At 33.5% G+C, this 27,018-nt stretch overlaps 1 protein-coding gene and 1 long non-coding RNA gene across 4 annotated transcripts; one reads left to right on the plus strand and one right to left on the minus strand.

The window, feature by feature from the left end:
- Nucleotides 1–944: 944 nt before the first annotated feature.
- Nucleotides 945–11,448, plus strand: LOC112019046 (diacylglycerol kinase 2). 3 transcript variants are annotated; one of them, XM_065770667.1, is made up of 8 exons: nt 945–1,074; nt 3,475–4,487; nt 5,672–6,047; nt 6,124–6,200; nt 7,148–7,267; nt 7,358–7,522; nt 9,590–9,727; nt 10,734–11,448. In XM_065770667.1, the coding sequence occupies exons 1-8, from the start codon at nt 1,050–1,052 to the stop codon at nt 10,881–10,883; spliced, it is 2,064 nt and encodes a 687-aa protein (XP_065626739.1). In that variant the 5' UTR covers nt 945–1,049; the 3' UTR covers nt 10,884–11,448. The 3 variants fall into 3 exon arrangements, with proteins under 3 accessions (XP_065626739.1, XP_023907350.2, XP_065626738.1); XM_024051582.2 differs by having other exon boundaries at nt 946–1,074; nt 3,287–4,487; XM_065770666.1 differs by having other exon boundaries at nt 968–1,074; nt 3,365–4,487.
- A 12,746-nt stretch (nt 11,449–24,194) lies between these two features.
- On the minus strand, nt 24,195–25,292 carry LOC112019021 (uncharacterized). Its single transcript, XR_002883643.2, has 2 exons — nt 24,578–25,292; nt 24,195–24,485 (listed from the first exon to the last, which is right to left on the minus strand). It is a non-coding gene; the product is annotated as an uncharacterized LOC112019021 (long non-coding RNA).
- Between the last annotated feature and the right edge of the window lie 1,726 nt (nt 25,293–27,018).

Raw genomic sequence — 27,018 nt, forward strand, 5'->3', positions numbered from 1 at the left:
CAAAAACAAAGCAACAAAGACATTCCGAAGAAATCGAAAAACCTCGAGAGAGAGAATCATATGGACATTTCCATAATGAGTTGACGCGGCCGACGACACACATCACGCGCGTCGATTCCAAAGTAAGCAAGCTAAGCAAAAGGCAAACCAAGCCGTGTCGTTTGCGCAATGAAATAAAAAATCCCGCGCTTTTCCCTCGTCTTTCCACTTTTTTTTTTTTTTAATTAATCTAATTATTCTATATTCTTCAACAACTATTATAAATAATAATAGTATATACTTATTGTTTTAACCAAAATTATCAAAACCTCTTTCTCTCTCTCTCTTTCTCTCTCTCTCTCTTCTTCGCTTCGCATCTGAGAAATTTCGTCTCCTTCTCTCCGAAGCACGTAAACCATGAATTCTAGGGTTTCTTCTCCAGGTATCACTGATTCACTTTTAATGTTTCGATTCCTTTTTTTGCGTTTTCTTTGTGTGTATTATTGTATTTGATCAATTAGATCTCAAATTCTAGTGTTTACTTTTCTTTTTTTTTTTTCACGGAATTTGATTCAGGTGGATTTCGATCATTTTAATCATTTGCTTGATATGAATGTTTCGCTTAATTTTGAATTTAAGTTTTTATTCGATTGTCTTTTGCTTTGAATGTCGGCAAACGATGAAGCTTTAGCTAGAAGTTACCATTGGTTTTTCTTGCGTTTTGGCATTGGCTCTCGGAATGAATAATATTTCATATTCTAATCAGAAATTGATTAGTTTTTAGTTGAAATTTCCATTTATTAATTGAATTGTGACTATTCTCATTGCATTACATTAATGAAACGATAAATCCCGCGCTTTTCCCTCGTCTTTCCACTTTTTTTTTTTTTTTTTTTAATTAATCTAATTATTCTATATTCTTCAACAACTATTATAAATAATAATACTATATACTTATTGTTTTAACCAAAATTATCAAAACCTCTTTCTCTCTCTCGCAAACTCTCTCTCTCTCTTCTTCGCTTCGCATCTGAGAAATTTCGTCTCCTTCTCTCCGAAGCACGTAAACCATGAATTCTAGGGTTTCTTCTCCAGGTATCACTGATTCACTTTTAATGTTTCGATTCCTTTTTTTGCGTTTTCTTTGTGTGTATTATTGTATTTGATCAATTAGATCTCAAATTCTAGTGTTTACTTTTCTTTTTAATTTTTTCACGGAATTTGATTCAGGTGGATTTCGATCATTTTAATCATTTGCTTGATATGAATGTTTCGCTTAATTTTGAATTTAAGTTTTTATTCGATTGTCTTTTGCTTTGAATGTCGGCAAACGATGAAGCTTTAGCTAGAAGTTACCATTGGTTTTTCTTGCGTTTTGGCATTGGCTCTCGGAATGAATAATATTTCATATTCTAATCAGAAATTGATTAGTTTTTAGTTGAAATTTCCATTTATTAATTGAATTGTGACTATTCTCATTGCATTACATTAATGAAACGATTGTCATATGGTTCGAAATGACCTCAGTCTTCACTCTGTATAGATTCTTTAATTCTCAGAAACTATGATAATTTTTTTAACTCATAAACCCCACCACAGTGGTTTAATGTGATAAATTTCGGAAAGGGCCTGAGAGATTTCGCTTCTGAGTCGTTTTCGTGCGTGCTACATGGTTTTGATTTGAGAAATTTAGGATTTTATATTTAATGGGATTAGTTGCAGAGTTAGATGGTGCTAGTAGTTAGGATGATTTAATGTGTAGTATTCAGGAGACCATAGGAAATGGAAGCGTAATGTGAGCTGTATGTTCGTCAATAATAGACAAAACATAGCTGGTTGGGAGTAATAGGGACTGATTCACTTCTTTCTTGACCCTATGGAAATTTGCCTATCCCGTTATTGCCACAGTAACTTCCCACTCCTATGACAGTTAATCTAGATGTAGTTGATGTTGAATAAGTGAATCTTCATGTCTTGGCTTGTTCCATGCCGATGGGTAGTCAGGTTTGAGCAGTGGTTCCACTGTGGTGAAATGCTGATAGCTGGATTTATCAGTATAATAACTGTCTTGAAGTCATATGAGTAGGTTCGAAGAAACTATATTTAGTTACATTATCCTTAAATAGTGATTAGTGTCCTACACTTCTGATAGATGACTTTTCCAAGAAAAAGAGAGGATTAAGGTGAGATCTCAAGGGTCCTACATTAAGCTGTGAAAGTTGATCTATATATTTATATTTCCTTTACCTTTTTCCTTTTTAAGTTTTGATTGAGTCTCCCACTTCTATAAAGCTTGCTTTAGCTCTAGATTACACATTTTTCATTTAGGTAAGCCTTTGTTCTTCTTTTTCACTTCCCCAATACCCATCTTTAGTCAATACGTTACACATACACACACGTGCACACACACATTGATAGTTGGGGTTGGGGGGATTTGACCATTGGATGTCTTCATTGGAAACACCAGAAGAGGCCAACCAGTTGAGCTACAAGGCTCTTGGTCAATACATTCTTGTCTTGCATTTTAATTTAATGGAGAAGCAATGCTTATTGTTAAGGGTAGATTACACATACCATCCCTGTGGTATACTTATAAAACATGGAACTACCTTGTGGTTTATTTTGTGATACTTCCCCCCTTTCCCCGCGCCCCCCCCCCTCCCCCCTCTTGTTGTTTGTTTAATGAGGCATTTACCTCCCTTCTAGTTTGTTTTATGAGCCATTTTCACTAATTTTAACAGAATTTGATGATGTGCCAAATTTTAACACTACATATAGAGAATGAATTGAAGAGAAAATTGTTCTTCCCTCACATTTCTGGTTTTCTTTCTAACCTCATTTGGGTTTGTTTGTTTAGAAGGTGCAAGTTTTAAGGTAGAACAATCTTTTATTTATTTATTTTTATATTCTTTCCCCATGGGTGTTATTTTCCCAATGGTTGTTGTTAGAACTTGTCACATTATTAAATTCCTTTAAAATTAGCGGAAATGCCTCATAAAGCAAACTCCATGGGACATAAATGCCTCATAAAGCTAACCACAAGGTAGGTAAGTGTCACGATATAAAATACAGAGTAAGTCCATGTTTTAAGGGTATACCACATGGGTGGTAGCGATAACTTATCCTATTTTTAATTGTATCTAACTAAGCCTAAAACTAGAACTTAGCTCATTAGAGTTTGGACTCAAGTAAAAGAAAACAATGGTTGCCAGACCTCATATATTTGTGCAGTTACAATTGTAAATTCTATTTATTTACGTTGATTTGTTTCTCATGATTTTTTTTTTTTTTTTTTTTCTCTGATCAGGTTTTGTATGCATAGTCTATTTGGATATCTTTTGTTCTGTCTGCAGTAAACAAAACTGAAATAGACAATGGATATTAGGTTCACCATGATTGATTTGAGAAATTCACTTGCATGGTTGCTGATTTGCTCTGATGCTTATGGTCCATTTATTTTCAAATGGCTGGTAACTGGATCATTTGGGCTTCTAGCTGTCATATATGCATTTCTGAAGTGGCAAAAAAGGAAATCTCTAAAATGGGTTGAAGCTGCTGCCAAAGCAAGGAAAAAAGTCTGGAAGAATCTAAAGGTTCCTCTATCACATCATATATGGATAGAAGATTTTGCTGACGGTGAACAGCCATCCATGTGCTGTGTTTGCTTGAATTCCTTGGTGTCTCCTCAAAATTTAGGTACAAAAGCCTCATCACAAACCCTTGTTCATCGTTGCTCTGTTTGTGGTGTAGCAGCTCATTTCTATTGTTCTCAGTTAACAGAAAATGATTGTAAGTGTGTGGCACAAGCTGGTCTTGACCATGTTCGACACCACTGGTCAGAAAGGTGGGGTGATATGGATGATAATCCTGAGATGTCTGGTTTCTGTTTTTACTGTGATGAACCTTGTGGTGTTCCTTTTCTTGATGCATCTCCTACATGGCATTGCTTATGGTGCCAACGCCTTATTCATGTCAAATGTCACTCTAAAATGGCGAAAGAATATGGTGATGTTTGTGATCTGGGTCCTCTTAGAAGGATTGTTCTTTCTCCACTCTGTGTGAAAGAAGTTATTGAAGAAAACACTGAAGGTGGAGTGCTAAGATCTATAGCCAAGGAAATTATATCTTCTTCTGTTCATAGCCAGATAAGAAGAAGGAACCACCGTAGCAAACATGGAAATGTTCATTCTGTAAAGTTGCAAGATGCCTCAGTGACTGATACAGCTGTTGGAAGAGTGCTTAATGGCCTTGCTGGTTTGAAGAGATCTGGTGGTGATTTCAATATCAATCTAAAGAAGAGTGGCAATGCAGCTAGTGTAAAGGGTATCCATAATGGGTCAATACAAAGAAAAAATGGAACTGCTGCCTGTTGTCAAATCAAAAGATATCAACTGGTTGATTTGCCACAGGATGCAAGACCTCTTTTGGTCTTTATAAATGCCAGGAGTGGAGGTCAACATGGGCCTACTCTTCAGAGGAGACTGAACATGCTATTAAACCCTGTACAGGTGATTTTTTGAGCGCTCTACTAGCATTCAGTTTTATGCGTTACATGAATCAATGATTTCTGTAGAAAACTAATTAGTGATATTAAATGCCTTATTTCATTGTACTCTTTAGTCTCTCTTGAAGATGTTATAATACATGGGTTTCCCTGCATTATGGACAAGTTAATTGCTGTTGTGCATTACACATATCATAACAAATTAACTCTTTTGGCTTGTTGAAGAGCCCTTTTGGGTCCATGCCCTTCCTCCTTTGCTCCCCAAAGAATACAACACACAAACCAAACAAATAAGCCAAGCTACTGTTCTTTGTTCTGTACCCTTCATATATTTAACTATAGTTTAGCTTTGCTACAATGCTAACCCTAAGTACATCTAGTGGTTCCCAGGGCCTCAGAGATAAGCGAGGTCTTGAGTTAAAAAATTCTAAACAGCATCTTGAGGCTGCCCTTTGTTGGGGGTGGGGGGACTACACACACCTAGTTGAATAGTCAGGTGTTCGAAGAGCTCTGAACACTCATGTTAGCCAAAAAATAAAAAGAATTCTTGCTACAATGCTATGCAGGAATGACTTGTAGTTTCTTGGAATAACTGAATTGATTTTCCTCAATATTCAATAAACTGTTAGTCTGCACATAAATGATTCTGTCAGCACTCAGTTATCAATTAAAAAAGTAAAAAATAATAATTTTTAGGCAACATCATTACTTCCTCCTGGCCATCTCATCATCTGCATTCTTTAATGGTTTTATGGTACCAGGAAACCTCTGTTAGGGTATGAATCTATTGCCCTAATCACTCTATGATTTAGATTGGAATCATTGGATGATCCTAAATGTTTTAAACTTCTGCTCTATTAGGCAATACAATGATCTATAGTTGTTTTTTTGCCTTGGACAATAATTTTAGGTGACCTGTAAGACCAAAATAGGCTAAAGATGTAGAAGTTGTTTCTCATATGCTATCTTCTCTCTCTTGCCAATGAGCTCTTGCTCAACTGGCACCTCCTCCCCCTTGAGTTTTAGGTGGAGGGTGAGGTTGTGGGTTCAAGACCCATTTGGTGTGTGTGTAACTTACCAATGAAAAAGAAAAGTGCTATATTTTCTCTCTCCTTGCGTTGTCTTCTTTGGTTTAATATGCTATTGTGATGGGATATTTGTCTGAGTTTTTACTATTCCTGTTTGCAGATTTTTGAATTGAGTGCATCTCAGGGCCCTGAGGTGGGTTTAGATTTGTTCAAAAATGTGCAATATTTTAGGGTTTTGGTCTGTGGTGGAGATGGCACCGTTTCATGGGTTCTTGATGCAATCGAGAAGTACAATTTTGAATCACCTCCACCTGTTGCTATTCTTCCGCTTGGTACAGGAAATGATTTGTCAAGGGTACTGCAATGGGGAAGAGGTTTCTCTACAGTTAATGGACAAGGTGGCTTGACCACACTTTTGCAGGACATAAATCATGCTGCAGTTACAATGCTAGATCGCTGGAAAGTCGATATAAGAGAGGAAAATGGAGAAGGCAATCCTGATAAAGTACAATCAAAGTTCATGATGAACTATTTAGGTATTTATCTGAAGTTACTATTTTTTAGTGCTCTTTTCCTGGATCAATCTGATCTTTGCTACTTTTTATTTTCTAGGTATTGGGTGTGATGCAAAGGTTGCATATGAATTTCATGTTACTCGGGAGATAAATCCTGAAAAGTTTTGTAGTCAGGTAGCTATACTACTATCTGTTCACCCTTTCTTTTTTTGGTTGAATTTGTAACAATTTCTTGAATGTTTTGCATTTTCACTGACACTTTAAAAGACCAGATGCGATTTTTCGAAAGTGTCTACAAGTTTGCATAGTTTACTCAATGATTTATTCTTGGACTGGGACATTAGGGTAGTTGGTGTGCCTTGCCTTGAAATAAGTTTGATTGGCTGAGTTTCATTAATAGGTTGATTGGATTTGTTTTATACATCATGGCTACAAACAGGAATGACCTGACAATAAGGTGACACATATATCTATCAACGCAATATGAGTTTGAAAGAGAGAAGTGGAAAAAAATTGTTTACTCAGTTTTGCATACTGCAATGGTTTTGGTTAATCTTTTGTTCTTTTTGTTCTTTTCTTCTTGGGAGAATTACAGTGATGGGTTTAACCATAGTTAAAAAACTATTTAAAGCCTTAATAAATAAAAAATTAAATAGGTTTTCATCAACAAAACAAAAAATTAAATAGATTTGACTGTAAAAAAATTTGTAATTAAGTATTAAATTATTTAATTCTTTCCTTTAAAAAAATAGATTCATTATTTCCTTATAAAAAATTGATTCTTTCTTTATAAAAATAATAAAATAATATGCTAACACAAGCCCATGGGTGACCCATTAGGCTCAACCCGATAGCCCAACTCGCTAAAAACAAAATGGGCATTGCCCATGGGCAGGGTCACGGGCTAAGGTTTCCTCTTTCGGCCCAGCCCGACCCGGCCCATTAATTAGTTAATAGCCCATTATGCCCAGCCCATTGTGCCCCTGGGCCAAGTAAAAATGGGCCGGGTCGGCCCGACCCGGCCCATTGATGACCCTTAACCATAGTAGTTCTCTGAGAGGCTTGTTATCTTTAATATGTTGTTTAGCTTTGAAATTTCCTGAGTAAAATTTTGTGGCCAGTTTGTGAATAAATTACGATACGCCAAAGAAGGTGCCAGGGATATAATGGATAGAACTTGTGCTGACTTACCATGGCAAGTTTGGCTAGAAGTTGACGGGAAAGACATTGAGATTCCAATGGTACAGCATTATTAATGATCCTTTTTTTATCCAATTTATTTTCTTTCATGTTATAATTGCTGATGTTTGCTAATCCTTTTCCTGCACCAGGATTCTGAGGGTTTAATTGTCCTCAACATTGGCAGTTATATGGGTGGAGTAGATCTTTGGCAAAATGACAATGAGCATGATGATGATTTTCGTCTGCAGACCATGCATGATAAATTGCTTGAGGTTGTATGCGTTTGTGGAGCATGGCACCTTGGCAAACTTCAGGTCTGAGATTCTTCTTATATCGTGTGCTTCTCTATACTAGCATGTTTTGTTACAGAATCTTTACTTACTTTATTTATAACCCTGACCTAATATTATTTTCTTTTTTCATTGTACTGTGCTAGTATGTATTTGAATCTCCCAAAATTTTAAAATTATAATATAATTATTCAATATCTCTCTTTCTCTCATGTGTGCACACACTAAAAGGTTTTAACAATCTCAAATAAGCACATTGCTCACGCAGCAACAGGAACACATTGGCGCTTGCTTTTTGCTTTTGAAAGCACTAGTTAAGACAATCCATATAAATTACTTGAAGAATAATTCAATTATATTTGATAACTAAAGTCTGACTACACTAATTATTATAAATAAGCGTTTGAGACTGCATTTTCATTAGGGGTGATCATACACCCAGCCAAACCGACCAGGTCTGAGCCGAATTGTCGTGGGTGTTTTAGGTAAAAGAAGAGCTTGGAAGTTTTTAAAATATTTTTTGGTTGAATATTTTCTGTGTGTTGTTTGATGATTGAATTTCAATCATTTTGGTAAGAAGAGCTAGGAGTGAATGGGAGCTTGAGGTATAGGGTGTTAGACTGGAGACTTGACAGACACCCTTCTGCTCACCTAAAAGTATAACGCGGCCAACTAAGAAGCATATACACGGACACAACATGGGGCACAGTGACACGTTATTCTTAAAAACTAGGGCATGACACAGTGAGGATACGACAATTTATTAATTTATATTTATGCATAATGAAATTTTAAACATATTTTATATTAATTAGTGATAATTATTATAATATTGTAACTAACTTTGGAATGGTAGTGTACTATTCCCTATTTGGCATAACTTTAATTTAATAGTTGACGGTTCGTGTTAGAACTTAGAAACAAGAACATTATCTATTTCGGTCATCTTGGTATTTCAAAGGAAAATAATAATAATATAATGCAAATATTTTTAAAAAATAATAATAATATAATGCGAAGCTTTGTCAATAAGCTGCTTGCTTTTGAATAATGCAAAGCAAAAGGAAATGGTGAGAGCGCCAATGTGACAAGAGCAACACAATGGGTCGACACCAGTGCCAATGGATTGAGACAAGTGTTGATGTACCAATTAAGACCAGCCCTGATGAGCTTTGCTGGAGCGGAGATAGATGACAAAAACCAAAGAGAGAGAGAGAGCGCGACTGGGTTGAGACCAATGCCAACTAGATTGAAAATCCAACTTCTTATTCTTCCCTTTTTCCCAAATTTTTTTCGTATCCGTGTTGCAATCGACCATGTCCAAAGCAAAATAAATAAATAAAATTCCAAACACCATACAGACACTGAGACAAGCAACTGTGTCCGACATGAACACGCTTTGCTTTTTGCCATGTATGTGCTTCCTATGCAGAAAGTTTTGACTAATCTGTAGGTCGGCATGTGGCAAAGTTCCCAATCAAGGGGATCAGGCTGAGTAGCACTTTGATTACCAATCTAAGCGTGACCGACTGATCACCCCTAATTTTCATGACTTTTTTTTTTTTTTTCCAACTCAAATGATGGCGTATTCTCCATACCATGACAGTCCAAATTCTAAATATTTCATATATCTAATATTAAGGATATAAAGATTGGTGCACAATGTTGAAATGTAGCAACATATAGACAAAAGTTCTGTAAATATTGTGTTTATCATGTATCTTATATTTAATTTGATACTGTCATAAGCTATAATTTAAATAAAATAAAATAAAAATACACACACACAAAAGAAATTGTTTACTAAAAATAAAAAGATCATTTTATGCTTCACTAACAACCATGCTTTAAGCAAACACACAGTATCCAAACAACCTCCCTTGCATATTTTTATCATGACTATATATGCTCTTTTACTTATCAAAAAGAGTATACATGTTTTTACCTTATATGCAAGCATATGAGATACAGGGATTTATTGTTGAAACATTTCTTGGTAGTCATGGTTGTACACAACTTTGGGTCAATTTTCACTTTCCAGTACAAAAAGATAATCTATATGTATGATAGTAATGCTTGTTTTCTGTATAGGTTGGACTTTCCCAAGCCAGAAGATTAGCTCAAGGGAAAGTCATAAGAATACACGCTTCAAGTCCTTTCCCAGTTCAAATAGATGGGGAGCCATTCATTAAACAACCTGGCTGCTTAGAAATATCACACCATGATCAGGTATAATATATATTCTGTAACAACATTTTGATGTGTGCCTTTGTATGTGCTTATGATGGGATAAATTTTGTGCTATTATAGTTAATTTACTTGAATCAATATGTATGAAATTAGATTGAACTTAGCATCAACAACAATCTATCTTTGTCTATTTGTATGTTGTAAAACTGATTGACAAAAAAGAAGTGGTTGCCCATCCTACTGCAACAACAAAAGGCTTTTTAGATCTTGGGTGTGATGTGGTCTGTAGCTGAAACGCATGACCCGGTTTTTATGGGAATGCTATATGGTATCAAAGAAGAGATCACACGTGTGTGCACAAATTTAACTTGAAGGCCCCCTCCCTCTACAGGGGAAATAAAAAATAAAAAAATTCTCTTGCTCTTTTTGAAAGAAGAAATGTAATTACCAATTGACCTTTCCTTCTAATAGGAACTTTCCATGTTGAAAAGAGCCTTTCTAATGTCACAATTTTGCAATAAAATTCATGGATTCTCTTATCTTTGAGCCACAGCTGCATTCTTGTATTGTACCAAACCTCAATTGGCATACTATTTGTCATGAGAGTTGCTTCTTATCCCTTTTTCTCGGGGCTCTTATACAATCTTTATACTCTATAGATGTACTATGAAGTTACAATGTGTGTTTTTGACATATCATCACATCATTTTTAACGCAATTTATCCTTTGTTTTAAAGTTCTTTAACCAAAAAATAAAAAAATAAAAATAAATTTTTGGTATATTGGGGTGAGGCTAGGCTGTATTGAGATTTTTTATTTGAAATTAATAAATTCTTGGCTTGCATCTACGTGCTTGTCAGATGAAGATATTTAGGAATATTTGCGTGAAAATTCTTGATATCAGATAGTATTCTGTAGTTGTAGCCTTTGTGTACATGTATGTATCTACATAAATGTATATCTCTAGTTTGTTTTCTGAACTCTCCCCAATTTTTTGAACTCAAGACTAAGTTCTTTTTTTGGCAATTTGATTATGTATGCTCAGGTGTTCATGTTAAGGAGGGCCTCTGAGGAACCTAGAGGCCATCCAGCTGCAATTATGGCAGAGGTGTTACTGGAAGCCGAATGCAAAGGCATCATCAGTGCATCTCAGAAGAAAGTTCTTCTCCAGGAGATGGCCCTCCAACTCTCTTGATCTTTATCCCAACACACCCCACCTTTCTGTTTGTTCCTCATACTTGATCCAGCTAACATACTTCCTCTTTTCTTTTTCTTTTTTTTCTTTTTTTTTTTTCTTTTTTTTTTTAAGACAGAATAGGTCGCCAATACCACACCTTTTACAAATTACCCCATTTTGTAGTACATGTATACCGGTGAGAGAGTCAGAGAGTTCCAGGAGGAGCAACTATAGAGAAGTGTGAAAATATACCGAGATTCAATTTTCACTCAAAAATTTCACGTGTATTCTGGGTTCAAATCCCATCTTTGAGCAATCAAATTTGTATTTTTGTCCCATTATACTAGTCCATTTTATTTCTTCTTTTTCTTTTCCTTTTTGTTTTGATTTTTACCCCTTGATCAGATGAGATGAATTAAAAATACACTGCAGTAACGGCTAATGTCCCTTGTCCCATGAAACCAAGCTTGCCTGGCCTTTCATAGTGGGGGTTTGAATGATTTGAGTTCACTTTCATAGTGGGGGTTTTGTTTCTACCTTACTATTATTTATATACACCAAGAAAGATTTGGAGTTCAAACTATCATGACTCACGAGTGCGAAATTTGGTAATTTTTTTATTATTATTATCCATGTTCAGCTGTTGAAGTTAAGGATAGCATGGTGCGCTGAACAAGTCGATCTTTTGGTATCTCTACGAAATCAAATCAGATTGATGGATTATATATATATATATATATATAGACTAACTTATGGCTAACCTGATTTTCAGATTCAGTGTTTTGCATTTGTTGGTGTTAATTTTTTGTTACTTTGTTCTTATATTTGATTGACTAGTTCTAGATTGATTTTTCATATTTTATTTGTTATTTTTCTAGATTTGGCCCCCGCCGCACAGCGCCCCACAACAGCCCCCCCCCCCCCTTAATTTTTTTTTTTGGGTGGTTATTCGCTCTTATCTGCGCGCACTTGAGCCTCCTAGTCTTACAAGTAATTTTGACTGTATGGAAAACATTAATAAAGCACCAATTAATTTAAAATTAATGGTTTACTAGTGATATGGAATATTTTCACCATACCGAAAATTTGTCTAATACTCTAAAGTCTTCGATCACTAAAAGCATATTTGGTCACTAAAAGAGTATTCTGTCATCAAAAGTTTCATGGATTTGTCAAAAGAGTCTTTGGTCATCAAAGGCATCATGAGCTCACTAAAAGAGTCTTCAGTCACCAAAAAGTATCTTCGGCCACTAAGACATCTTCAGCCACTAAAGAAGTGTGTCACCTTTTTGGACTAGTCAGGCTCCTCTTCTGTCGTCAAGCTCATAAGCCTTGTCAGTCTCTTGGGGAATCGTCATGTCTCCCGTGCCTCAAGGGGCTCGTAATGGCAAATACCACTTGTTAGTCACCCCATGGTGCTTACGAGTGTCACCAAACTAAAGACCCTTCATACTTAGCCCCGCACCGTTTGCATGCCCTCTACTCAAGTATCCCTATATGGAAAGAACTTGCATATCATGCTCAAAGATCCCTTTACATTTTCATATTCTCCAAATATGGGAAATTAAGCCCTAAAGATCTCGGAGTATTAACTCCATATCTTCCCTATAAGAGAAGAGCCTACGTTCATAGGATCTTGATCAGCTCTGTACCACTATATAAGTACCAGGACTCCTCTTCTCCAAGGTACATGAAATTTCCTAACTCTTATACTTTTAGAGTTATTAGAGATCATTCTATCACCAACTTAACTTTCAGAAGGTCTTTGGCTGGCACCGCACTAGTGTTCTTTGTAAGTTCTTCACCTTTTGTTCTTCAGGTATCTCTAATCACTGCACGTGTGGAAAATCGACTCATTGAAAGTGTATTGAACTGCAACTTCAAATATGTTCATCTCTTTTCAATGAATCCTTCACTCCCTTAATAAAGATTCCAATCATCTTTGTGGTGCTTGATTATTCCCTCAAGTGATTTGACGTAAATTGGTGGTTAATATGCAATTTTCATTATGTGCGTGTTTTACATTATGAAGCAGCATCAATTTTTGCTAGTCTTATTATGGACTAGTTTTAAGTTTTAGCTTATTTGTTAAAGTACTTGCATCAGTCACTGTAAAATAGAAAAAGTTAATTTTACACATTTTGTTTCAAAAACTACTTATGTTAGTCCATCTATAACGTTGTACATATACAATATTGTTATAGTTAAATCGTGTATATTTACACGGTTATTGTAGTTTTCTATTTGATTATTTAAATATTTTTTTCTCTCTCCTCTCTCACCCTCGTTAGACTCTCCCTCTTCCCCTAACTCTCTTCAATCTAGAAGAGGAAGGAAGAAGAAGAAAAAATCAACCCAAAACAAATCCACTCAAACCCATCTAAAAACTCATTACAAACTCAACTCAAAATCAACCAAAAACAAAATCAACTCAAAACAAAACTTTACAAAAAACTCATTCAATAAACCCAAATCAACCTAAGCCGCCGCTACTGTTGCCATTGCCATGGAGGCTTGGGTGGGGTGCTCGCCGCTACCATAAGAGCGAAAGTGAAGATGAGCGAAGGTGAGGAAGTGCTTGTCCATGGAGGCTTGGGTGGAGAAAGAGAGAATAGTGTTCAAAAAATATAAAGAGACAATAAAAGAGAGTAGTGCTCATAAAATATATATATATATAGAGAGAGAGAGAGAGAGAGAGAGAGAGAGAGAGTGTTTTGATGTGGGTAGGTGAAATAATAAAAAAAAAGAATAAAAATGATTATAAAGAAAAAAGAGTGTATAATAGATAATCTGATATGAGTGTTTTTGCAAAGTGCTTATATAAAATAGAAAAATTAGGTTCTTATACTAAAGTAGATGGAAAATTTTATATGGACTAATGAGAATGCTCTAATATATACTCCAATATAAGCAATTAATGTGTCAAAATTAATCTATGTTTTACTTGCACGGTTCCATTTTCGATGTTCACTTAGGCATTTTATAAAGGTATTAGGTATTTTTGTGCATTTTTTGTTAAGGCATCATATTATAAAAAGGCTAATACATATTTTTGGAATTTTCTAAAATAGTAAGATGAAGACAATAAATTATATATTCAACACCATTCACATTTTCTTTAGGATGTTTGTGGTTTGAACCTCCTACCTTCTCCACTTAATACACATGTTAAAATAAGGCCAAGAGGCAAAAATGCCCTCTGGGATTTGGTTAGTTGCTAAAACACCCTATGAGGTTTCAATTTTTTTCTTATAATTTTCAGAGATTATTTTCATATCTACCAAATTGACTATTGGGGGAGTAACTTTGTTAGCTCTTATATATGGAAAAATCATGTGAGCAATGACAAGAATCAATGGTCATTTTGACAAATATAGAAACCTTATGTAGTTATAAGGAAAAATTAAAACCCTAGGGAATGTTTATGCAATTGAGCCAAATCCAAGGAAGTCAATATCATACTGGCTATTAAACCAATATCGGTTTTACTCTAAAATGTGCCGAATAAAATACTAAATTGTACAGGCTTGTATTGGGAATATTTTAGATGTTTCGGCCGGTATTAGCATCTCTGTCGGTACAATAAAAAAATTGAAAAAGAAAATGTTATTTAAACTAATATATTGGTTAATGTACTTATGCTAATATTATTAAATATACGGATTTTAAATTTTATGTTGATAAATATAAAAATTAATAAATTCATACATAAATAAATATAAACACATAAATCTATATATAAATATTAAATAATGATAATTCTAAAACGGTACACCGGTACCATTGGTACTAAAATATTTCATTCTCCACGTTAGATCGAAATGGCCTCTAGTACAAAATTTGATAACCTTGCACAAACCCTAGTCAGTGTTTTTACATTTAGGCCTAAAAATAAAAATAAAACATATGTACAATGCATTCCAAAACAGAACAATTTGAAAAGCATGTCAAGTAAAGGAAAGAATGAATACACATATGAGAATAGCCATAGCATAATATGGTGTGTGAAATCTAGGGAAAACAATATAAACGTTCTATATAATGGTGTCATTATTCCTTTTAATGAAGTTTTACCTGTCAAAGATGCTGAATTTCAATTTGCAAGAAAGGTCTATCGATCGCTTGTTTAGATGAATAAATAAGTAAAAAAAATACAAAATACAAAAAATTTGTCATAATCAATCTGCATCATTGTCGTTTCTATGAGAGATCCTTTTTATATGTTACTTTGCATTGCATCATCGTGTAAATTTCAACCTTTCCGGATAGCCAAATGTTCTCTTCTCTGACGTGATTCATATCTCAATATTTCTCCATGTCATTTTTCAATTTAAATTTCTACATCCCACTTGCTCCCAATAATTATTTTCTTCTTCTTATTCTATCCCATTTTGTTATGGTCCAATATTTAATTTAATAATGTTTCTAAAATATGCAAAATAATAATAAACATCTGGGTTCAATTTGAAGAGTTAATAAACACATATCTAACTTATTATTTATTTTTATTTAAACTTAGCAAAAATATAGAAGTTTATATTTAAAACTCAATATCCCTTTTCCTTTTTCTGATGTAGAGATGTTAAAGTTTATCAAGAGATAATATGATATATATAGGTGAAAACTTACTAATTTTTGTTTGAAAGACAATGCATTAAATTAAAAATATTCTCTTAAAACTTAGGTTTTCAAATATAACAATATGGAGAAGGGAGTGATGCCAAGAAAGATTGGACTTTCAAAAGCTCATACTTCCATTTCAACAGCGCAAGATGTTAGATATGATGTGAATATGCTACAGTTGTGAGTACAAAGAAAATACTTTTTTTCCCCTTAAACATGCTTTGATTGACGCCATGATGCATCTACACGCATTGCCCAACTTAATTCACCATTACATGTTGTAACTTTTCCGAAATGAGAAACTAGTTTGTAATTGGAGTCGTATATGTATTGGTTTAGACAAATTTTTTTATTTTTTTGGGGGTCTCAGGAGCAACTTAATTGGATGACGCAGAAGCAACATCCAATCTGGCTCGATCACTTGGATTCCCTTTCTAACAAGGAAAGGTCCTCCTCCCTGGGCCATTTCCTTGAGGAGAATCTTCTTCGACAAAGACAGGAGAGGAAAATCTCAAAAAAAAGTACCAACCACTACAAGTGCAAGCAATAGTGCGTCATTACTAGTCATGGTTTAAAGAGATATAGAATTGGTTGTTATCATGCATCCACACATAACTTAAAAAAATAATAATAAATGGGTGTGCGCTAAGGTTTCCCTGAAAATAAATGGGAAAAATAGGGCTATAAGTAGGCTGTTTGCTATTGCTATAAAGACTGCTCACCTTTATACGGCTTAACATCCTTCCCGCAACCACCCGACCTTAGTGTATGTTGGCGATACTCTTGGTGGAAGAAAGAGAGATCTTCTTTTGAATAGGAAAATTTGGTCACGTAAATCTTCTATTTTGTCGGAATTCGTTAATTGCTCCGTACGAATTTACAATGGAAAAACTCATGTTCAATGTTCATTGTAAGGTCACTGAAGGAAAGGTTGATCCCCGGTGTCGATTGTTCTGATAAATAACTCTTCTATAGAGTTCATTAATATTCAAGCTCATTTTATTAAGGTTTTAGACAAATTTCAATTATGCAAAGTAGGAATCGATTAGACTCTCACCCAAAGTAGTTGTTTATATAACAAAGTTTTAAGTAACTAAATTCACCATGACATTTTGTGACTTTTCCGAATTGAGAAACTAGTCTATAATTGGAGTTGTATATGTATTTTTAGACAAATTTTTTTCATTTTTTTATTTTATCTTCTTCTTCTTCTTTTCTTTTTTTTTTTTTTTTTTTTTTTTATTATCTCTAACTTTGTAAAGAGTTTTTTCAATAGTTTAGAAACAAAATAAGGAAGAAAAAAGAATTTTTTAATAGTTTAGAAATGAAAAACAAGTTTTTAGTAAAGTTTAAGGATATAAATAAAATATTTTCAATAGTTTAAGGAAAAAAGATAAATTTTCAATAGTTTTGGGACAAAAAATGAATTTAAAGTTTAGGATGAAAAACAAACTTTTATTAAAATTTAAGAACCCAAATAGTATTTTATCACTTTTTTTTTTTTTTTGTTAAGGTTTTAGACAAATTACAAATATGTGAAGTAGGAATTGATTAGACTCTCACCCAAAGTAGTTGTTTAAGTAACAAAAATTTCTTTGCAAACAATAGTAGCAAAAACATTTCAGTAATTTTAACTTGTGCTTAGCTCTAATCCATAACTATTGAATTGTACTGTGTGTTTGGATTAACTTTTTATTGAAAAGTTTATTTACTTATTTTTTTTAAAGTTATACATAAAAAATGAGACTTTAAAAACTGCATGTATATCCATAAATAAACTAAGTAAAGATAAACCAGAGATGCAAACTAACCCATGTATATCCATGTCATGTGTGCACGGTGGAGTAACACATTATCCTAAATAAAAAGTAACAACACAACCATCTATATATCTTGATTCCTGAAGATATATATAAGTAACTAAACCTAAAGTGAAAAGCAACAAAGGTCTTCTATATATGGATCAAAGGAACTTTGTACCTACCAATTTACCTCAGTAAAAACCTGTGTAATATATAAATGGGTGTTGCACTATGTTTAGGCGATTCTGGATGGAACACATGATGTAGTCAATATTGTATGAGTTGACATGATCTGATGATCAAACCCCACATTTTTTTTTGTTGTTGATGAAAACATCAAACCCCACACGAAACATTATTGTCCGGTTACTTTTTCATTCTTTTGCTTAGCAAAAAGGGAGAGCCAAGCAGGGACGAGCATAAGATGAAGTTGAAGAGAGAGAGAGCAGTGTTTGTTTTCAAGCTTTGTCTTGAACGTTAGACAAAAAGTGGAACTAACAGTGTCTAAGAAAAATACAGCTGGGATTGATAGGATAGAAAGAAAGAATGGATACAAACTGGACCCATCACATAAAGACAGCAAATAATACATATACTTATTATTCACGTAATCTCACTTGCCTCAGCTTTGGCCCAGGCTCTCGGCCCTTAGCTGGCTCTCTCTCTCTCTCTCTCTCATAGACACAAGATTTATATATTCTTGTGACTATCCTCATGTGAAAGAAAACCAGGACAATTTGACTTAGTTTTAGTACCATGCATGTTTTGTTGGTTCCATTTAGCTTAGCTGATTTTGTCATTGAATAAGAGATTTGGGATTCGAATATTGTTCATATCAAAAACCAACTGGTCTCTTAACCTAATGATAAAGAGTAATTATCATAAAGTAGATGCTATTGATTAAACTTTTATCGTATCTGTATATTAAAAAAAATGTACCATGTCAAGTTCAATACAAATCATCTATCTTACTTTTTTGTGTTTCATTTTATATTCCATCAATTATGGTATGCTATATTTGATGGATTTTTTTTTTTGTTTTTTTAACTTCTTCATTTTAAACTTTGGTCAATTATTTTATAAGAAAATTCCAATAAGTACATAACAAGTCATGATTAGTGGACTACATAATGGAAGACATAAAGTAGGACAGGAGATTAGTACATAGTCAAAACAATGGGGTATCAATGAATGTATTAAGATTACAATGCAGGAAACTAGCCCTAGTACGAGTTAATTTCCTTTTATGAGTTCATTATGCTCTTTGGGGTTTCAACTTAATCTAACATGTTAACCAGTGTACATTATTTATTCCTAGTCAAAAAAATATTTTAATGAGAATCTTATATTATATATAAGCACAATTGTTGATAAAAGTTATAGAACTCCATCAGATATGATCAAAGCGTTTGAGCAAGATTTTATATTGTATTGTTTGAAGGTGAAATTATGTAAGATGATTGTTAAGTTATGGTATTTCACTAACATTTATGTTGACTTTATTCAATGACAAAAATGTTGTAATTGCATTAAGGCAATTTTTTTTTGTATTTTGTGGGATTTAATTGTAATGAGTTTAGTCTTAGTAGTGAAGATTTGCTTAAAAAGTTGACCTTATGACTTGGCTTGCGAGTGGTGCAACCCGCGAAGGTCACATGAGGAGCACATGCTAGAAGCTAAAGAGTCAGTGAGTTTCGTGACTTATCTCGTGACTTGGCCAACTCACGAAATGACCTACGAAATGCACTGAAAGCTAGGAATTTAAGTGTGACTCTTATACCTTTCACCCATACTATATATACTCTCATTACCCACAAAATTGTAAGAAGACTATTCAGAAGAAAACCCTAGAGAAGTTTCTACAGCACACCCACCTTGTTAGAGAGAGCTACTTATTCTCAAGAGAGAAATCCTTCTAGTCTCTTTTCCTATCTCTCAATTTACACATCCTTGAGAAGTTCTTAGCCAAAATACTTATCTCACCCATTCTGAGTGTTGGGAGAAGTTTTAGTGTGTATTGGAAAGCATTGAAAGAAGTCACTGACTGGCGGATGCAATTTGGAGCTAATTGCGGGATTTGGATAACTAGTGAAGACATGGCTCCGTGAAGCCCGTTGGTAGCTGAAACTTAAAAAGTTCAAGTACATTGAGTAGATTAGACTTGGAGAGTCTTTTTGATATTTGTGTACTCCAACTTTATTCACTAGTAGATCGATTTTTCCTTGGAGGGCTATGGAAAGGTTTTTCGCCAAGTACTTTGGTTTCCTCTTTGATAACACATCTCGATATTATCTTGTGCTTGCATCTCTCTTCCTTTACTCTTTAAGTTTTATATTTATTATTGCTTGCTTGTGGTTATGGCTTAGAAGGTAATTCTGGTTATTGTGTATCATTTACTCTTGTTTCGCACTTAGATAAGTTAGAGTAAAAGCAATTAAGCCGTAATTTAAAATTGGGGGTTTAAATAAGCTATAATGTTCTACGCTATTTTAGCTTTCAATGATGAATTGCTTAAGAATGATAATCTACAATTTTGTAGCATGCTTTTTTGGAATAAAAGGACATAAACGTGCTGCACTTTGGGAAGGAAATATTGATGAAACACTTGGAGACTATTAATGGCTTTGGAAAGAAAAAATCAACCGAATCGAATTTATATAAGTAATATCAATCAAATAATAATGTTTGGGAAGAACTCTCAATTGATACTTTATAACATTTTTAACGGAAATATTTAGGGATTGAAACTTTAAATCTCTCACCACCTAATGTAACTACAGAATTATCAAAAAGTAACAATGCTATTTAGGTTTTTTTTCAAAAAAATAAAAAAAAATAAAAAAAAACACTTTGATTACCCCTCTCCACTTCCAAAGTCTTAGCTTAATTTCCTGTGACGTGATTTTTGGATGCGTGGTTTGTTTCTCTTTCTCCTTCCATGTCTTAAATTCTCTCAACTACTCTTCCCGTTTCTACTTTTTTTAGTACAATTTTTTAAGTTTTAGTTTCTCTTTTACCTTTTGTTTTTGAGCACAGCACACATTATGCCCGTATACTCTTTTTAGATTAAAAATATCCAAATATATATATATATATATATATGTACAGTTAATTTTAGAGCTAATGAGCTGTCATATTTAATTTGCATGTACAATTTGACACAATAATATCTAACATTGACGAACATGGCTCTAAAACAAATCAGAAACATAATCTAGTTTGGGTGCTCTATTGTTTTTGGTAGCTTATTTACCTGCTGTTTATCAAAAAATATAATTTTTAGCAATTTTTATATTAGACGTGTGACAAAAAACTAAGAACTAGTTTATTTTTAAGAAAACTAAAAGTTAAATTGTTTATTTAAAAAACTAAGATAAGAAGAGAAGAACTTTGACCTTATTCTAAACACATTTTATGTTGGAACCCCTCCTTAATGATTGCAATACCCTTTTGAGGACTGTCCCTAGCTCAACAGTCCAACACACACTCAGGAAGTTAATCAATGCGTTGATGCACTAATTAGACTAGGTGTCTCTCAAAACAAAGCTTTGTTAATTTTGCTAACCCATTGGCATGTTGTGGAGAATTTGCTTAACTTTTACTAAAGTCGAGCTATGTTGTAATGCTTATAAACTATGTTAAAAAACACATACCTCAACCTATTTCCTATCACATCATTACAATTTGACATGCATGGATCGTCGAACTTAAAAGGAACAGAGTGATTTTACACCAATCTGACGAAAAAACAGTTTTTTAACTCCCAAAAGAAAAGGGGGAGAAGATAATAAAATAGAACGAAAATAAAAGAGAAAGCTCAAAGCTAGGTGTTGTTGAATTGATAATAAATATTTGATGAGGCTGCCAACAGGGCTGCCAACAGAAAAAGGTAATGGTTTCCTTCTTTCTTTAAAACACCAACAAGTTTGTCATGAATCGATACCCGAGCGAGTCTGTGCTCTCCGTTTCATTTCCCAAGAAAAGTCAGATAGTCGTCATTGTTTCACTCTCTCTCTATCTCTCTAACTTTTTCTTCATGTTGGGTTTTCAAGGCTAAAAAAAATCTGTACTGTACTATGACTTCTTAAAAGAGAAGTCAGACAAGTAAAAAAACACTTTGATTACCCCTCTCCACTTCCAAAGTCTTAGCTTAATTTCCTGTGACGTGATTTTTGGATGCGTGGTTTGTTTCTCTTTCTCCTTCCATGTCTTAAATTCTCTCAACTACTCTTCCCGTTTCTACTTTTTTTAGTACAATTTTTTAAGTTTTAGTTTCTCTTTTACCTTTTGTTTTTGAGCACAGCACACATTATGCCCGTATACTCTTTTTAGATTAAAAATATCCAAATATATATATATATATATATATTGTACAGTTAATTTTAGAGCTAATGAGCTGTCATATTTAATTTGCATGTACAATTTGACACAATAATATCTAACATTGACGAACATGGCTCTAAAACAAATCAGAAACATAATCTAGTTTGGGTGCTCTATTGTTTTTGGTAGCTTATTTACCTGCTGTTTATCAAAAAATATAATTTTTAGCAATTTTTATATTAGACGTGTGACAAAAAACTAAGAACTAGTTTATTTTTAAGAAAACTAAAAGTTAAATTGTTTATTTAAAAAACTAAGATAAGAAGAGAAGAACTTTGACCTTATTCTAAACACATTTTATGTTGGAACCCCTCCTTAATGATTGCAATACCCTTTTGAGGACTGTCCCTAGCTCAACAGTCCAACACACACTCAGGAAGTTAATCAATGCGTTGATGCACTAATTAGACTAGGTGTCTCTCAAAAACAAAGCTTTGTTAATTTTGCTAACCCATTGGCATGTTGTGGAGAATTTGCTTAACTTTTACTAAAGTCGAGCTATGTTGTAATGCTTATAAACTATGTTAAAAAACACATACCTCAACCTATTTCCTATCACATCATTACAATTTGACATGCATGGATCGTCGAACTTAAAAGGAACAGAGTGATTTTACACCAATCTGACGAAAAAACAGTTTTTTAACTCCCAAAAGAAAAGGGGGAGAAGATAATAAAATAGAACGAAAATAAAAGAGAAAGCTCAAAGCTAGGTGTTGTTGAATTGATAATAAATATTTGATGAGGCTGCCAACAGGGCTGCCAACAGAAAAAGGTAATGGTTTCCTTCTTTCTTTAAAACACCAACAAGTTTGTCATGAATCGATACCCGAGCGAGTCTGTGCTCTCCGTTTCATTTCCCAAGAAAAGTCAGATAGTCGTCATTGTTTCACTCTCTCTCTATCTCTCTAACTTTTTCTTCATGTTGGGTTTTCAAGGCTAAAAAAAATCTGTACTGTACTATGACTTCTTAAAAGAGAAGTCAGACAAGAAGAGAGAGCTGCCAATGACAATGCCTATACCAATGCCACTGCTGATCCGAGCTTTTCCAAGGATAGTAACTGATTTTTCAACAACTTCAAAAGCCTTATAAATGCATATACACAAACGCAAATACATGCAAACACACACATATACTCATATACTCAATCAATCTTCTCATCCTCTTTTACAGGTTTTGTTTGCCTTTCAATATGCAGGTATATCTGTGTCTGTCATGATGATAATGCCAATATTGGAGGATGATTAAGCGAGAATTTCTCGCTTCTTTTTTCCTTTTCTCGTTAACTTTCAACATCTCTCTATTACTCTATCTATGCCATCCTTTACTTCTTTCATTCACTGTTCCAGATGTTTCAGCAGCTTTTGTAACTAATGCACTTGTTTAAAATTTAAGGTACACATCTCTCTGATCTCACTACAAACAAGGTATAATAAATTAAACAGTAACGTTTCACACTTCTGGACCCTCACATCATCTTCATCTTTCGGTGCTAACATACTGAATTCAGTAACAACCTTTTAACGAAAAATATCATCATGGCAAAATTAACATCTCAAATGGACAACCAAACTTACCCTTTGAGTACGATATATATCATCATCTCTGTGTGTGTGTGTCATCCTTTACTTCTTTCATTCACTGTTCCAGATGTTTCAGCAGCTTTTGTAACTAATGCACTTGTTTAAAATTTAAGGTACACATCTCTCTGATCTCACTACAAACAAGGTATAATAAATTAAACAGTAACGTTTCACACTTCTGGACCCTCACATCATCTTCATCTTTCGGTGCTAACATACTGAATTCAGTAACAACCTTTTAACGAAAAATATCATCATGGCAAAATTAACATCTCAAATGGACAACCAAACTTACCCTTTGAGTACGATATATATCATCATCTCTGTGTGTGTGTGCTGGGAAATTGTTCATTCATCTGCTGGTACAGATACAATGCTGATCCATGGTTCAGATGCTTTTTTTTTCTTCTTCCTTCTTAATATTCATCATTTTTTGTTTTTGGTGGGGGATAGCTTTAACCATTGTGGAAAAAGGGTTAATTTTGAAAAGCTGAGAGAATTGAAAAGTGGTAATTAATATCTAGATTATCCTCTATTTGTGGGGGATGCTTTGTCGAAACCCTAGAAAGACCTAGACCTAGATCAGTAGCTAGCTATTGCTGGCAAGAATTTCACATCTAACAGGTCTTACAGTACATATACCATCTTGTCCACGTGAAATAATGAACATTAGAAACCGATCCATCTTAGGTTTTGAGTTAAGATCAGTCTTACTATTAAATAAAGTTTAGACTGGTCTTAAATAAATCCCATTTAAAAGTTTTAATTATAGAATAGATACACTGATTCTCAGTGTCTCTTTTGTTTGTGTGTTGTGGAAGATTGAAATACATGAACTACAAATGAAAGAAAGGTAACAGATAAGAGTTTTATTTCTTAAACTAATTTGCAGAGAGAGTTTTTTGTTTCTCCCAATTGGTTTAGTTGGACTTAAAAATTAAACTGATAAACTTATAGCTGAACTAACAATAGATGAACTTCAAAATTAATGTTGTACATAAATTAAATAAACTGAATCAACAGCTTTATTGCACCATACTGCTCATCCAAAGGAACACTGATACTATATTTTGTTGGAAGGATCTATAATTTACAGACAGACTCACACTTCTCCACTGCTTCCATCAAATTAAGATCTTATGTAATACTGTAGGAAAAGGAAGAACTTTCTTGCATCTTGGTCACATCCTTGTACCTTGGACAAAGATAGATGAGCTGAGAATTAAACCTGAAACAACAATCAACCTCTTAGAACATGTATAATTTTGAAGGGTTATTTATTTATTTTGATAGTTTGATATTTGGGAGAAAGATTTTAACCTGAACGTCAAAACCGTAAAGAGGGTCGCTTGAGTTACAAATCTCTAAACAATTTTGAAGTTTAAAAGAAAGAATCTAAGGAAACAACTCAAAGACCATTAGTAAAAACATATAATATATTCATACATACATACATATATATATATATATATAGTAAAATCTATAGAAAACATGAAAGTAAAAGAAGGATACTAAGGTTTCTAACCTGCTCTGCACACATATACAAATCTATATGAGGAATCAAAGAAAGCCTTACCAGAAAAGTGACCGGTCTCACTTTAATTTAGTAGGAGAAAATCAAAATGGTTGTAGCAAATGTTGGTTGGGGGGAATGAAGCCTGGTCCGAGAATCATTTAGGGTTTCAAATTATGAACATTTTTTTTCCGGTACTACATACTAGTTAAATTACCCCGGAAAAAAAATGTCATAAAAAATCAACCTAGCTCCATGACCTCGAGCCAGACAACATTCCTCTCAACCTAACCTTCACATGAAATATTATTCACCAACAATTATATAAGCAAATCTTGAAGAAGCTGCAAAGATAGATACATACTTCAAAAGGTTGAGGGGAATGAAGCCTGGTCCGAAGCCTTAAGAGTTCATTATTTCATTAGAACCTCATAGTGAAAAGCCTCGAGCCAGCCAACATTCCCCTCAACACACAAAACCCTTTTCAATTCCTTCACTCTTTTTGTTTTTTTTTTTTTTTTTTTGTTTTGGTGGGAGTTTCAGTTTCACACTCACTCTAAAGCCTCGAGCCAGCCAACATTCCCCTCAACACACAAAACCCTTTTCAATTCCTTCACTCTTTTTGTTTTTTTTTTTTTTTTTTTGTTTTGGTGGGAGTTTCAGTTTCACACTCACTCTGAAAACTGGTAAGTGTGATAACCCTAACACACATAGCTTTATAGTATGAGAGAAAGAAAATAATATTAAAAAAAATGCACTGACTCACTTAATGGGTTTTATTAGTAGTATTACTTTTTTAATACTACCATTCAAAGGTTCCTAAATTAGCTTATGCAAAATGGCATTTAAGAACTAAGAAAGTAGGAATAAAACCCAAAGCAAAAGCAAAAAATAATGAAATAAGAATAGGTGTGCCTGTACCCACTCCCACTTTTCAATGTTTTTGGGTTCTGTCATTTCCTAAGTGTATTTTACCTGCTGCTGCCGGTTAACCAACCGACCTGTTACCTGCTACCACCAGTAACAGTCAAACACACAGAGAAGAAGACAAAATGGGCATTTAAATTACACTTGACACGAGACAAGTCTGCCTTTAATGCGATTCTTTCATCATTACCTTATTATTTTTGGCTTTTCCTATCTCTACTTTTCAAACCCCACAACCTCACCCCACCCTGTACGATCCTATACCCGCACGCTCAGGGTGACCTTTTATGTAAAAACAAAAACATGAATTGTTCTTAATATATATTTCTATCAAATTTTTGCTTTTAAATTTTACCATTTGACAATGAAATCTTTGTTTTTTTCCGTAGATAAATATTTTAATTTTATATCTTCATGTCTATTTAAAATGACAATGACAAAACATCACAACTGTTTTCCTCTCTTTCTTTTCTGTACCCAAAATTAAATTTTACTAAGAAGGTTTTAGATTCCTAGAAGTTGTTGACATCAGACTATAAGAAAATACTTTCATGGTAAATTTTATTCAAATAAAGAAGAAAATTAAATTTCTCATATCCATAAATCAACTTTGTTGATCTTTGGTTGATTTTGTTTTTCAAACTATTAGAACTATTAAACCAATTCATTGGAGTTTACCTTTAACATAAATGGTTTATGATTCAATGAATCTCTATCTTATACTACTTAATAGAAGAAAAAAAAAATTATAACAATCAACCATAATTTGGTTTCATCTCTGTTTAATTGAAATTAAAAGTGTGATATATACAATTTTATTAGATTATCCTATGCGCATGAGATAGTTTATTTTTAAGGAAATATTAATGAATATTCTAAAAGTATTGGTTTATAAATTATTTTAGAAACATTTTATGAGAAAATGATCAAGCTATTAATTTTTTGACAGCTTTTTATATTTTCCATAAAAGTGGTATTAAAACTTTCTTAATATAGTTTATTAATAATTTTCCTAAGGACATCTGTTAACATAACCCTTATTTTATTGGTTTATTATGTTAAAAAAAAAAAAAGAAGTATTGTTTCTTTTAGACTTAAATGAAATATAGTTGTAGTTAGAAAAAAAGTGAGATTTTAAAAAACATACATAAGCTCCTGATTGCATAAAATGAATTTCCAATATTGAAATTAGGAAAGAATACAAATTAAAAAATAAAGACTGTAAGAGAAAGGCTGAAAGGGAGACAACAAGAAGGAGATAAATGAAGCTGGAATAAAAGAAAACCAATGAAAAAAAAAAAAAAAACCTATATGAAATACT

The sequence above is a fragment of the Quercus suber genome, unplaced genomic scaffold (assembly GCF_002906115.3).
Source record: "Quercus suber isolate HL8 unplaced genomic scaffold, Cork oak 2.0 scaffold_34, whole genome shotgun sequence".
In the NCBI taxonomy this organism is placed as follows: Eukaryota; Viridiplantae; Streptophyta; class Magnoliopsida; order Fagales; family Fagaceae; genus Quercus; species Quercus suber.

Coding starts and splice junctions, on each gene's coding strand:
- LOC112019046 (XM_024051582.2), top strand. CDS start 3,354: ATGGATATTAGGTTCACCATGATTGATTTGAGAAATTCACTTGCATGG. Junction 7,268..7,357: donor AAGACATTGAGATTCCAATG/GTACAGCATTAT, acceptor TTCCTGCACCAG/GATTCTGAGGGTTTAATTGT. Junction 7,523..9,589: donor GGCACCTTGGCAAACTTCAG/GTCTGAGATTCT, acceptor TTTTCTGTATAG/GTTGGACTTTCCCAAGCCAG.